The sequence below is a fragment of the Hyaena hyaena genome, unplaced genomic scaffold (genome assembly GCF_003009895.1).
Source record: "Hyaena hyaena isolate Hyena2069 unplaced genomic scaffold, ASM300989v1 scaffold_234, whole genome shotgun sequence".
Taxonomy (NCBI): domain Eukaryota; kingdom Metazoa; phylum Chordata; class Mammalia; order Carnivora; family Hyaenidae; genus Hyaena; species Hyaena hyaena.
In genome coordinates this window covers 1,005,012-1,019,899 of record NW_024080865.1, presented here as the reverse complement: position 1 = coordinate 1,019,899, position 14,888 = coordinate 1,005,012, and the positions used below count along the sequence as shown (strand labels likewise).

The window sequence follows — 14,888 nt, the reverse complement described above, 5'->3', positions numbered from 1 at the left end:
GCTCTGTGCTGACAGCTAGCTCAGAGCCTGGAACCTGTTTTGGATTCTGTGTCTCCCTCTCTCTCTGACCTTCCCCTGCCCATGCTGCCTGCCTGCCTGCCTGCCTGCCTCTCTCTCTCTCTCTCAGAAATAAATAAAACATTAAAAATATTTGAAAAAAAAGAAGTGTCTTCCACTAGAATGTTCATTTGTTACAATTGATGAAGCACAGAGCCTGATGTAGGGCTTGAACCCACAGACCACAGATGGTGACCTAAGCTGAAGCTGAACGTTTAACCGACTGAGTCACCCAGGTGCCCCTCTGAGTCTGTGTTTTACATTAGGATTCACTGTCGGTGTACATTCTGTAGATTTGAACAAATGTATAACGACGTGTATTCACCATGAATAGTATTGTACAGAGTATTTTTACCACCCTGAAAATCCTCTGTATTATGCCAGTTCATCCCTGTCTCCCTAATCCCTGAAAAGTACTCATCTTTTTTATAGTCCCCATAGTTTGCCTCTTCTAGAATGTCATATAATTGAATCATACAGTATGTAGCCTTTCAGGGTGGCTTCTTTTACTTAGTTGCATTTAAATCGCTTTCATGTTTTTTCTTTGTATGGTAGCTCATTTCTTATTAATGCTGGATAATATTTCATTGTCTGGATATAAACAGTTTATCCATTCACCTGCCTAAAGACTTCTTGGCTGGTATAAACATTGTGTGTAGGTTTTTGTGTGGACATGAGCTTTTGGGTGAATATCAAGGAGTACAATTGAAGAATTATATTGTAAGAGTATGTTGAGCTTTGAGAAATTGCCAAAATGTATTCCAAAGTGGCTGCACTGTGTTGCATTCTCCCTGGCGAGTAACCAGAGTTCCTGTTGTTCTTCCTCCTGACCAGCATTTAGTGTTGTCAGTGTTCTAGATTTCAGCTGTTCTAATACATATGTAGTAATACCTACCTGCTTTAAGTTGCATTTCTGTGGTGACGTTGATACGATCTGGAACAGCTTTTCATATACTTCTTTGCTGTCTATAGATCTTGTTTGGTGAGGTGTCTATAAAGTTTCTTGATGTATTTTTTAAATGGGGTTGTTTGTCTTTTGTTGAGTTATATGAGTTCTTTATATATTTTGGATAGCAGTCCTTTATCAGATCTATCTTTTGCAAATACTTCCTCCCAGTATGAGTATGAGTCTGTGGCTCATTCTTTTGATGGTGACATTCATAGAGCAGAAATTTGTATCTTTAATAAAGTCCAGTTTGATTTTTTTTTTTCATGGATTGTGCCTTTAGGGTTGTATCTAGAAAATCATTGCCAGACCCAAGATCTCTAGGTTTTCTCCCATGTTCTCCCTTAGGAATTTTATGCTTTTGTTGTTTACATTTAGGTATGTGATCCGTTTTGAGTTAATTTTTCTGAAAAGTATACGGTCTGTATTTATTCATTGTATGTATTCATGTTTTTTGCATGTGGATATTTAGCTGTTCCAGCATCATTCCTTGCAAAGATTATCTTTGTTCTCTTGTATGATCTTACTTGACTTATAATAGGATTACATTCTGATAAACCCATCATAAGTTGAAAACTGAAAATACATTTAATACACCTACCGAATGTTATAGCTTAGCCTAGCCTACCTTAGATGTATTCAGAACACCTATATTAGCCTACAGTTGGGCAAAATCATCTAATACAAAGTCTATAATAAAAGTGTTGAAAATCTCAGTGTAACTTGTTGAATACTGTCCTGAAAGTGAAAACCAGACTGGTTCTGTGTATTGGTTGTTTCCTTGCAGTCGAGTGCCTGACTGGGAGCTGGGCCTCACTGCTGCTGCCCAGCATCACAAGAGATTGTACTACATATTGTTAGCCCAGGAAAAGACTAAAATTCAAAATTTGAAGTCTGTTTTTTAACAAATGTGTATTGCTTTCACACCTCTGCAAAATAAAAGTAGTAAGTTGAACCATTGTAAGTCAGGGACCATCTATATTATGGCCCTGTAGCTCTTGACTATATTAATGGACTTCGTTCTGTTATTCTCTGTTTTCACTAGGACCATGCTATCTTGATTAACTAAAGCTTCATAGTAAGTTGGGCAGTGTCAGTCCTCCAGCTTTGTTCTTCGTTATTATTTTGGCTATTCTGGGTCTTTTGTCTCTCCATATAGACTATAGAATCTGTCAGTGTATCCATAGAATAAGTTGCCGAGGTTTTAATTGGATTTAATTGTGTCGGTAGATCAAGTTGGGAAGAACAGACATTTTGAAACTATTTAGTGTTCATATCTGTGATTGTGGAGTGTCTCTGTTTCATTTTGGGAAGAATGATAATGTAAATGGTACTGTGTTTTCAATATTTTGTTGTTATTGTGATTGCTGTTTTTCACTGCTTTAGGATATGAAAGCTTCCTCTAGAATGCATTCATACTTCCTCCTGTTGGGGGCCCTAGGGATTAATGGAGTCTGGCATCCCCCCTCCTTTTTTTTAAATTAGCATCTATTTTAAAGAAAGGGAGGGTTTTTCTGACTCCATCGTATGGTTCTTGCCCCATTTGTTTCTTGACATTTTGCTTTGTATATACGGTTACTGATATGAAAGAAGGTAATACTTGATAAGTATTGTTTAAAAGATAATTTTTTATATTTTTTAATTTACATCCAAGTTAGATAGCATATAGTGCGACAATGATTTCAGAAGTAGATTCCTTAATGCTCCTTACCCATTTAGCCTATCCCCCTCCCAGAGCCCCTCCTGTTTGTTCTCTGTATTTGAGTCTCTTATGTTTTGACCCCTCCCTGTTTTTATATTATTTGTGTTTCCTTTCCCTTATGTTCATCTGTTTTGTATCTTAAAGTCCTCATATGATTGAAGTCATATGATATTTGCCTTTCTCTGACTAATTTCGCTTAGCACAATGCCCTCTAGTTCCAACCATGTAGTTGGAAATGGCAAGATTTCATTCTTTTTGATTGCCAAGTAATACTCCATTGTGTGTGTGTGTGTGTGTGTGTGTGTGTACACCATCTTTATCCATTCATCCATCAATGGACATTTGGGCTCTTTCCATACTTTGATTATTATTGATAGTGCTATAAATATTGGGGTGCATTGGGGTGCATGTGCCCCTTTGAAACAGCACACCTGCATCCTTTGGATAAATACCTAGTAGTGCAATTGCTGGGTTGTAGGGTAGTTCTATTTTTATTTTTTTAAGGAATCTCCATCCACTATTTTCCTTAGTGGCTGCACCCGTTTGCATTCCCATCAACAGTGCAAAAGAGATCCTCTTTCTCTGCATCCTCACCAACATCTGTTGTTGCTTGAGGTCTTAATGTTAGCCATTCTGACAGGTGTGAAGTGGTATCTCATTGTGGTTTTGATTTGTGTTTCTCTAATGATGAGTGACGTTGAGCATTTTTTCATGTGTCAGTTGGCTATCTGGATGTCTTCTTTAGAGAAGTGTCTATTCATATCTTTTGACCATTTCTTCACTGGATTATTTGTTTTGGGGTGTTGAGTTTAATAAGTTCTTTATAGATTTTAGATAGTAACCATTTATCTGATGTGTTATTTGCAAATATATTCTCCCATTCCACCAGTTGCTTTTTAGTTTTACTGATTGTTTCCTTCGCTATGCAGAAGCTTTTTATATTGATGAGATCCCAATAGTTCATTTTTGCTTTTGTTTCCCTTGCCTCTGGAGATGCGTTGAGTAAGAAGTTGCTGCGGCCGAGGTCAAAGAGGTTGTTGGCCTGCTTTCTCCTCTAGGATTTTGATGGCTTCATGTCTTATGTTTAGGTGTTTCATCCATTTTTAATTTATTTTTGTGTATGGTGTAAGAAAATGATCCAGGTTCATTTTTCTGCATGTCTCTGTCCATTTTTCCCAGCACCACTTGCTGAAGAGACTGTCTTTATTCCACTGGATATTCTTTCCTGCTTTGTTAAAGATTAGTTGGGTCCATTTCGGGGTTTTCTATTCTATTCCATTGGTCTGAGTGTTTTTGTGCCAGTACTGTACTGTTTTGATGATTACAGCTTTATAATACAGCTTGAAGTCTAGGATTGTGATGCCTCCAGCTTTGATTTCTTTTTTAAGACTTCTTTAGCTATCCAGGGTCTTTTCTGTTTCCATACAAATTTTAGGATTGTTCATTCTAGCTCTGTGAAGAATGCTGGTGTTATTTTGATAGGGATTGTATTGAATACGTAGATTGCTTTGGGTAGTATTGACATTTTAATAATATTTGTTCTTCCTATCTGGAAGCATGGAATATTTTTTCCTTTTTTGTGTGTGTCTTCAGTTTTTTTCATAAGCTTTCTATAGTTTTCGGTGTATAGATTTTTCACCTCTTTGGGTTTTGGTGCAGTTGTAAATGGGATCAATTCCTTGATTTCTCTCTCTTTTTTTTTAAACTTTCTTTTAATGCTTTTTATTTAGTTCTGAGAGAGAGAGACAGCATGAGCAGGAGAGGGTCAGTGAGAGAGGGAGGTACAAAATCCGAAGACAGGTTCCAGGCTCTGAGTTAGCTGTCAGCACAGAGCCCAACACAGGGCCCAAACCCACAAACTGTGAGATCAGGACCTGAGCCGAAGTCGGACGCTTAACCAACTGAGCCACCCAGGCACCCCAATTCCTTGATTTTTCTATCTGTTGTTTCATTATTGGTATATAGGAATACAACTGATTTCTGTGCATTGATTTTATATCCTGCAACTTTGCTGAATTCATGGATCAGTTCTAGTAGTTTTTTGGTGGAATCTTTTGGGTTTTCCATATAGAGTATTATGTCATCTGTGGAGAGTGAAAGTTTGACTTCCTCCTGGCTGATTTGGATGCCTTTTATTTCTTTGTGTTGTCTGATTGCTGAGGCTAAGACTTCCAATACTCTATTGAATAACAGTAATAACAGTGGCAAGAGTGGACATCCCTGTCTTGTCCCTGACCTTAGAGGGAAAGCTCTCAATTTTTCCCCATTGAGGATGATATTAGTGGTGGGTCTTTCATATATGGCTTTTATGATCTCGAGGTATGATCCTTCTGTCCCTACTTTCTTGAGGGTGTTTATCAAGAAAGGATGCTGTATTTTGTCAAATGCTTTCTCTGCATCTATTGAGAGAATCATGTGGTTCTTGTCCTTTGTTTTATTGATGTGCTGTATCACATTGATTGTTTTGCAGATATTGAACCAGCCCTGAAGCCCAGGTATAAATCCCACTTGGGGTCATGGTGAATAATTATTTTCATGTATTGTTGGATCCAGTTGGCTAGTATTTTGTCGACCATTTTTGCATCCATGTTCATTAGGGAAATTGGTCTGGAGTTCTCCTTTTTAGTGGGGTCTTTGGTTTTGGAATCAAAGTAATCTGGCTTCAGGGAAAGAGGTTGGAAGTTTTCCTTCTATTTCTTTTCTTTCTTTCTTTCTTTCTTTTTTTTTTTTTGGAACAGCATCAAGAGAATAGTTGTTAACACTTGTTTAAGTATTTGGTAGAATTCCCCTGGAAACCATCTGGTCCTGGACTCTTGTTTTTTGGGAGATTTTGGACTACTAATTCTATTTCTTTACTGGTTATGGGTCTGTTCAAATTTTCTATTACTTTCTGTTTCAATTTTGGTAGTTTATATTTTTCTAGGAATTTGTCCATTTCTTCCAGAATGCCCATTTTATTGGCATATAATTGCTCACAGTATTCTCTTATTATTATTTGTATTTCTGCTGTGTTGGTTGTGATCTTTCCTCTTTCAGTCTTGATTTTATTTATTTGGGTCCTTTCCTTTTTCTTTTTCATCAGGCTGGCTAGGGGTTTATCAATTTTGTTAATTCTTTCAAAGAACCAGCTTCTGGTTTCATTGATCTGTTCTATTTTATTTTTGGGTTTTGATAGCATTGATTTCCGCTCTAATCTTTATTATTTCCTGTCTTCTGCTGGCTTGGAGTTTTATTTGCTGTTCTTTTTACAGCTCTTTGAAGTGTAAGTTTAGGTTGTGTATCTGAGACTTTCTTCCTTTAGAAAGGCCTGGATTGCTATATACGTCTGTCCGTCTTATGACCGCCTTTGCTGTGTCCCAGAGGTTTTGGGCTGCGGTGTTATCATTTTCATTGGCTTCCATGTACTTTTTAATTTCCTCTTTAACTTCTTGGTTAGCCCATTCATTCTTTAGTAGGATGTCCTTTAGTCTCCAAGTATTTGTTACCTTTCCACATTTTTTCTTGTGGTTGATTTCAAGTTTCATAATGTTGTGGTCTGAAAATATACACAGTATGATCTCAATCTTTTTGTACTTGTTGAGGGATGATTTGTGTCCCAGTATGATCTATTCTGGAGAACATTCCATGTGCACTGGAGAAAAATGTATATTCCCTGCTTTAGGATGAACTGTTCTGAATATATCTGTTAAGTCCATCTGGTTCAGTGTGTCATTCAAAGCTATTGTTTCCTTGTTGATTTTCTGTGTAGATGATCTATCCATTGCTATAAGTGGGGTGTAGAAGTCCCCTACTATTATGGTATTATTATCAATGAGTTTCTTTATGTTTGTGATAATTGATTTATATATTTGGGTGCCCTCATGTTTGGAACATAAATGTTTACAATTGTTAGGTCTTCTTGGTGAATAGACCCCTTAATTATGATATAATGCCCTTCTTCATCTCTTGTTACAGACTTTATTTTAAAGTCTAGATTGTCTGATATAAGTATGGCTACTCTGCCTTTCTTTTGGTACCATTAGCATGATAGATGGTTGTCCATCCCCTTACTTTCAATCTGAAGGTGTCTTTAAGTCTAAAATGGGTCTCTTGCAAACAGCATATATATGGATCTTGTTTTCTTATCCATTTTGTTACCCTATGTGTTTGGAACATTTAGACCATTGACATTTAGAGTGAGTACTGAAAGATATGAATTCGTTGCCATTTTGTTGCCTGTAGAGATGGAGTTTCTGGTGTGTTTTCTGGTCATTTCTAGTCTTTGTTGCTTTTGGTCTTCCCCCCCACCCCGTCTTTTCTCCCTTTAGAGAGTTCCCTTAAAATTTCTTGCAGGGCTGCTTTAGTGGTCATGAACTCTTTTCATTTTTGTTTGGGAAACTTTTATCTCTCCTTCTATTTTGAATTTTTTTTTTAAATGTTTTTATTTATTTCTGAGAGAGAGAGACAATGTGAGCAGGGAGGGTCAGAGAAAGAGTGAGACACAGAATCCGAAATAGGCTCCAGGCTATGAGCTGGCAGTCAGCACAGAGCCCGATGCGGGGCTCGAACCCACAAACCGTGAGATCATGACCTGAGCCGAAGTCAGACGCTTAACTGACTGAGCCACCCAGGTGCCCCTCTCCTTCTCTTTTGAATGACAGCTTTGATGGATAAAGAATTCTTGGCTGCATATTTTTCTAATTCAGTACGTTGGATGTATTCAGGCACTCCTTTCTGGCCTGCCATGTTTCTGTGTATAGGTCTGCTGCGAACCTGATGTGTCTTCCTTTGTAGATTAAGGACTTTTTTCCCGTTGCTGCTTTCATGATTCTTTCCGTGCCTGAGTATTTTGTGAATTTGATTCTGATATGCCTTGTTGATGGTTTGTTTTTGTTGAGTTTAATGGGAGTCCTCTGTGCTTCCTGGATTTTGATGTCTGTGTCTTTCCCTAGGTTAGGAAAGTTTACTGCTATGATTTGCTCACATAAACCTACTCCTTTTTCTCTCTCCATCTTCTGAGACCCCTATGTTTCTGATGTAATTCCTTTTTAATAAGTCACTGAGTTGTCTAATTCTTAAATCATGCTCTTTTGCCTTAGTCTTCCTCCTTTTTTCTGCTTCATTGTTCTCCCTAAGTTGTCCTCTGTATTGCTGATTCACTGCTCTCCTTCATCCTTCTTTACCACCATGGCATCCATTTGAGATTGCAGCACAGTTATAGCATTTTTTATTTCATCCTGACTAGCTTTTACTTCTTTTATCTCCACAGAAAGGGATTCTAATCTTTTTCAACCCCAGCTAGTATTCTTATTATCATGATTCTATTTTCTGGTTCAGACCTCTTGCTCTTATCTGTGTTGATTAAATCCCTGGCTGTTATTTCTTCCTTTTGGGGTGAATTCCTTTTGTCATTTTGAACGAAGAAAATGTATTAATAACATTTGAAAGAGTAAAAAATTAAAAACAACACAGAAATACCAAAGGATGCTAGATCCTAGGTCTGTTTTGGTCTGGTTGTTTAAAGGAGCTTGGCAAATTAGAGAAAAAAGGCAAGATAAGAAAAGAAGCAAAAAACAGACAAAAAAATAGAAAACATTTGAAATTTTGAAAAAATGGACACAATAAAATAGAATAAATGATGAAATGATGGAAGTAAAATAGAATTTTAAAAAGTTACAAAAAAGTAAAAGGTAAAATAGAAAAAAATTAAAAATCTTTTTAATAAAAATAATTTTTTTCTGTATTCAAGAATAAGAAAAAAAATTGAATAGGTGGTACAGTGAACACACGGAAATATGCTTGAAATTATATTGGTTTCCCCTAGAAGTCAAGCTGTGAAGCACTTTATAGTCTGTAAACTAAGCGGATAAAGACATGCAGTGGTCCTCAAGAGAGGGCAGTTGGCCCAGTTGGGCAGGGCTTAGTGTAATAGCTCCGTTCTCCACTAGGTGTTGGCTTAGGTTACTGGGGTGGATTGCTGTGGCATGTGTAAGCGTGTATGTGCATGCACAGGAGGGGTGAAAATGGCATCACCCAGCTACCCAGTTTCTAGTATCAGAGCTCTGTGCTCTTCCCCATGGGCAATCAAGCACCCCTCCTGTGTTTCTGGCTTCTGCCTTTATGCTGTCCATGACCAAGCTGTCAGGCGGCACCTCCCTCCAGAGTTTTATCTAGGATAGGACTGTGTTTCCCAACCCCTCGCTTCCGAGGGACTGCAACTTTGACGGTTCTGACCCTCTGGGGGAGGGTCTTATGGAGCAATGGCCAGGTGCCTGCCCACCCCCGGGAATGTTTACCAGACCATGCTGCTGCCGATGACCAGGGACTGTGACTGGGTGCCAGCCTCCCCCAGAAAAAGTTCACACAGTCATGTAGCAGCAGAGTTTCAAGGATTATGATAGATCACAACACACATCTGGCACCAGGCTTCCTCCTTTACATCCTTGTTCCAACACCAGCAAATGTGGTTGGTTGTTCTCTGGGGTCTGCTGGGACCTTTGCCTGTGGGGAGGCCACATGTCCACCCATTATGGGAGCCACTTATACCTGTGTGGCCTGAGAATCCCTTGGACCTCACTCCCTGCTCCTGGGGATTCACCCTTCCCACCAAGAGGACTACCAGGTATGGAGCTGTGGCATTTCCAACTCTGCATTCTTCCTGTTCATAGAGTCTTAATGGAATTTAAGCCCTCTCCTTTCTCCTTTCTTCCTTTTTTGTTAAGTCCCTTGCATACTCTTTTCTCTCCATCCGCTTTTGCAGGGGTGCAGGGTGCTTTCCCCTAGTCTCTTCCTGTCTCTATCCTCTCTCCACAAGCAAAAACAGCTCCCTGCCCTCTGCAGCTTCTCTCTCCCCCCGTTCACCTCTCCGTGCTGTACCTGACATGTTCTGTGGTTCAGGTTGTGCACACTGTTGTGTTAATCCTCAAATGAGTTTTCAAGGTGTGCAAGATGGTTTAGTGTTGATCTGGCTGCATTTCAGGGACAAGACCCGCAAGAAAAAACCTTCTATCCTGTTCCACCATCTTGGCTCCTCCCTCAGGGATCTCCCCTTTTCTGCTTGATAATCTTCACCATGAAAGAATGTAAATTCATACCCATGCTATCCGTGCAGCACAGGAGGCCTGATCTTTCAATTCCTCCTGGATTATTTTCCCACACCAGCCTCCACTATACTGCTTTTAAGTTCTAGGCTTTGTACAAGGTGTTCAGTTCCAGCTCTCCAACTGCATGTTTGCCATTGCTCGTTTCCAGCTATACCCAAGTATTCAAACACTGATCCCTATAGTCTGTTATCTGCTATTTTTCCTGGACTGTTTCACTTAAGCTTTGATACATCTTTATTTCTAGCACGTGAGGATCCTCACTATTGCTGCCTTAGGTTGGGTCCTGCCTGGTCACTGTGCTTGTAGTTGGATCACCCTCTTAGATATATGTCTTCATTAAGCACCAATATTCTTTGTAACAGAAAAGCATAAACTCTGTAGCTCAATGTCTTTCCCTGGTTTTCTCCCTCCCCCTTTCCTACCTTGAGTTCTCTAGGCCATACTGTTCCACTCCTTTGTGCTCTGCACACACACTACTTTCCAGATTGTGTCTCAATTTTGTGTCTGGCTAAAATTCAGCTCAGCTATAAATGTTTCTTATATATATATATAAAATTATATATGACATTATAATTAATAATTATATTAATATATGGATTGAGAGAGCACACAGCGGAGATCAGAGAGAGAATCCTAAGCAGGCTTCACGCTGTCAGTGTGTAAACCATCACGGGGCTTGATCTCACAAGTTGTGAGATCGTGACCTGAGCCAAGATCAAGAGTCTGATGCTTAGCTGACTGAGCCACCCAGGCACCCATCCAGGCACTGACCTTTTTAGATCCGTCATTGATACATAATAATACTTGGTAGTCGTTTGTTTTTTGTTTTTTGTTTTTTTTTGCATTTTTATAAAACTCTATGAAAAATAGTATTTCAAGCTGTACAGTCACCAGAAGTACACAGTTACCAAAAATGCACACTCTTGATGTCTCCTCAGCAATCCTTTGTTAAGAATTTGTGTGATGTGATTACATGTGTGCACATCTGCACGTGAGTCTGTTGTGTGTTATTCATTAGGATTGAGCTAGATGAGATTAAGGATAGAACTTTTCAGTATACTGCTGCACTGTTACATGCTCACATGCTGCTTTTTCTTTCTTCCTCTCCAGGGCTGTTGTGTTTGTTGTAGATAGTGCCACCTTCCAGCGAGAGGTGAAAGATGTGGCAGAGTTTCTCTATCAAGTCCTCATTGACAGTATGAATCTGAAGAACACACCATCGTTCTTAATTGCCTGCAATAAGCAAGGTGCCGTCATGTTTTCCCGCAATCAGAATTGAGTTTTTTCTGGGATTGCTACTAAGTGTTAATACAGTTCTCTATGATTGTTATTATTGAGAAAGAGCCGATTGTAATGAACTATGAAGAATTTTAAATCTCAGAATTGTTTATACACCTGCATTTTCATTAGTTTTACCATACAAAGGAGGGACTATGATCAGTTTTTCTTTGATACAGTGTTTTGCATATTTTTAAATTATAAATCATTTTACTTTATTTACCAAGTTATTTTGTCAGATTGACAGTATGTCATCTCACACACAGTTGTGGACGGCCAAGGGGGAGTCTCTCCTTTCAAACAAGTTTACCTTCCAGCACATTTCATCAAGAGGAGTTTGCAGAAGTTGTTTTTCTTTAACCTCATAGCCATTAAAAACTTTTCATCACACCCAGTAAAACTAGGCTTCAGTTTTATTACCTCTAAAATAAGATAAACTAGTTGATTTTATGGTCTTCTTTCAAATTAAAATTCTGATTCTATGAAGAGCCCATTGCATTTCTCAGAAGTAGTTAGATAGTAATAACCCTATCAATGCCTAATCAGGAATCGGTCTTAGGATCATTATCTGACCTCTATTTTTTCTCTTCAATATTAGGAGAGACAGTAATATTTATTTGGCTTCTGCTGTGCACCAAACCAGGGTTTATCTCTTACCAAAGTGCAGTTGACTAACATACCATCTTAGTATCAGCTGGAAATGTGCTTAGTTCACTTTTATATGATAGGTAGGGTATTTCTGTTAGAGTGAAGGCTCTTGTTACAATCAAAAAGCTGATAGGTTTTCTTTATGTAACACTGGCCGGACTTCTATATATATGTTTATTTAAAAGATCTGTAAGATGTAGGAAAAAACTTTCTAGTTTCTAGTCAATTTTAGGGTCACAAACTTAATACATTTATAAGCATTATTATAGGAAAACCCATGCACGCAAATACAAAGCTTACTTTGATCGTGGAGCTACTAATGGTAAAAAGCTGTTGTTTTTTGTTTTTTTAATGGGGGGGAGAAACTTACTGGTTTAAATAGGAATTTTCCATATGTGCAAGTTTTTGGGAAAAGACCTTTCTGGTCTAAACTATAACAGTGTCTTTATTTCTATACAGACATTACAATGGCAAAATCTGCAAAGTTAATTCAACAGCAGCTTGAGAAAGAACTGTAAGTATGAATAAATCATAGTGGTTAATGTATATCTTAACACCTAGGAGATACAAATATACTGCTAAAGGCTCTGCTTGTGTATGATTGTCATAGTCTGATGAATAGTGTGAAATATATTTGTTAAATAATTGACAAAAGAATTAATGGAATTTTAAAAAGCATCAATGGGATGTTCATGGATACTTTAAAAATTCATGGATAGAAGATCTCAGGTTTTCTGAGACTGTAAGCTCAATTTATTTTCCCACTGTTTCTAGTTCCATTTATAGTAGATATGAAAGGTTTTAGAAACTACAGATTTTGAAAGCCATGGAAATTTTTGTTGTCAGAATAAGAAAGGAACACTTTGGAAGAATTTGAAAATCTATGATAGTATATTTTCTAGCTTATTTCATTGTTTTCAAGCTACATGGCAGTACTATTTAGCTTGATTTTAATGTTTAAACATTGGTAAATTGAGCTATAACCTTTTGAATTTTAAGGAATCTAGCATGTCTGTACTCTGCCAGTTTGTAAGAGCTGGCTAACAGCTTGCTTACCCAGGAGATAATATCAGCCTTACAATGAAGCAAGTTATGTTTTCTTACTGCTGTTGTGTAAGGATTTTTTTTTCTTTCCAATGTTTCTTTATTTATTTTGAGAGAGAGAGAGCTCTGGAGGGGCAGAGAGAGAATCCCATGCAGGCTCTGTGCCGTCAGTGCAGAGCCCAATGCAGGGCTTGATCCCATGGTTCGTGAGATCATGACCTGAGCTGAGATTAAGAGTTGGACACCCAACCAACCGAGTCACCCAGCCACCTCAGGACTTTTTGTGTTTATTATTAAAGAAAAGAACCTGATGAGAAAAAATTGCATAATTTCAACTTTGAACACATTTTTTTTCTCCCTAGGATTTACTTATTATTCATTTATTCACTTAACAAGAACCTGTAGTTCATCTCGTATATGGCAGACCCTGCATTTAGGATGTGGCTATAGGGGAAAATATGATCCTCTCTACTCAAGAGTTTATGGTTAACAAATTCCTGCTCAGGGTGTGCAAACAAGGAATACTTATACATTTATGTATGTGTGTATGTATTTTATTATTTTTTTAGTTTTACATTTTTAAAGGACAGGCAAAAAAATAAGAAAAGTAGAAAAATATGTGACAGAGACTAAATGTCACCCACTAGCCCAAAACATTTAATTTATGGTTCTTTACAGAAAAATTTTACCAGGCCTAGTGTGCCATTTTCTATGGTTTCTTCCTTTTTTTCCTTTTAATTGAAAATGATATATTTAATTCCATATACTTTAAATGTTTTAATATATAACGAGTGAAGTTGACTCTTCAATCAGATTTATCAAAGACATCATGCCTTCAAGTTGAATATAAAGAGATTTTTAAACCCCTTAATGGAGGCGTAAATGATACTTAGAAAGCTGTGCATATTTAATATATACAGCCCTGTGGATTTGGGGATAAATATCCACTTTTGACACCATCACCACCATTGAGGCCATTAAAATATCCATTACTTCCGAAAGTTTCCTCCTGCTCCCTTAATTATTTGTGTGTGTGAGAGAGGTTCTTCTTGAGAATACTTATGATACCCTAGTGGTAGATTTTAAGTGTACAAGGCAATATCGTTAACTGTAGATACTATGCTGTATAGTAGATCTCTAGCACATCCTTATTTGTGTAACTGAAACTTTAGAGCCTTTGACTGTTAGCTCCCCATTTCTCACTCCACCCCTGGTAACCACCATTCTCCTTAGCTTGTTTGTGTTTGTTTTATTTTATTTATTTAAAAAAAATTTTTTTAAATGTTCATTTATTTTTGAGAGAGAGACACACACAGAGTGAGCAGCGGAGGGGCAGAGAGAGAGGGAGACAGAATCTGGAGCAGGCTCCAGGCTCTGAGCTGTCAGCACAGAGCCCGACGTAGGGCTTGAACTCACAAACTGTGAGATCATGACCTGAGCTGATGCTTAACCGACTGAGCCACCCAGGCGCCCTGTGTTTGTGTTTGTTTTAGATTCCATGTATAAATGTGATCGTACAATATTTGTCTTACTGTGTCTGTGTCTGTTATTTCACTTAGCATAATGTCTTCTAGGTTCATCCATGTTGTGGTAAATAGTAGGTTTTCCTCATTTTTCAGGGCTAGAGAATATTCCACACTATCTATATTCCACATTTTCTTTATCCATTCATCCTTTGTTTCTTCTATTTCTGTGAAAATTTCCATTGGAATGTTGATAGGGATTGCATTGAATCTATAGAGGGCTTTGCGTAGTATAAACATTTTAACAGTATTTAATTATTCCAATTCAGGAACAAGGAACATCTTTTCCTTTATTCATGTCTTCAATTTCTTTCATGAATGGCTTATAGTTTTTAGTGTATAGATCTTTCACCTACTTCATTACATTTGTGCCTAAGTATTTTATTTTGATACATTGTAAATAGGATTGTTAATTCTTAATTTCTCTGATAGTTTGTTAGTGCATAGAAATATAACTGATTTTTGTATATCAGTTTTGTATCCTACAACTTTACTGAATTTGTTTAGTAGCTCTGCTTTTTTGATGGTTTCTTTAGGGATTTGTAAGATTAAGACTTTATAAGATTAAGTCCTCTGTGAACAGGGATAATTTTACTTCTTTTCTGATT

General features: G+C 37.7%; 1 protein-coding gene across 1 annotated transcript in view; it reads left to right on the top strand.

Annotated features, from left to right (window-relative positions):
- The window catches only part of LOC120239523 (serotransferrin-like), a 61,667-nt gene that overhangs the window by 39,114 nt on the left and 7,665 nt on the right, over positions 1–14,888 (top strand). The window contains 2 exon segments of the mRNA XM_039243839.1: positions 10,898–11,034; positions 12,173–12,227. Of these exon segments, the coding sequence (XP_039099770.1) occupies positions 10,898–11,034; positions 12,173–12,227 (192 nt within the window).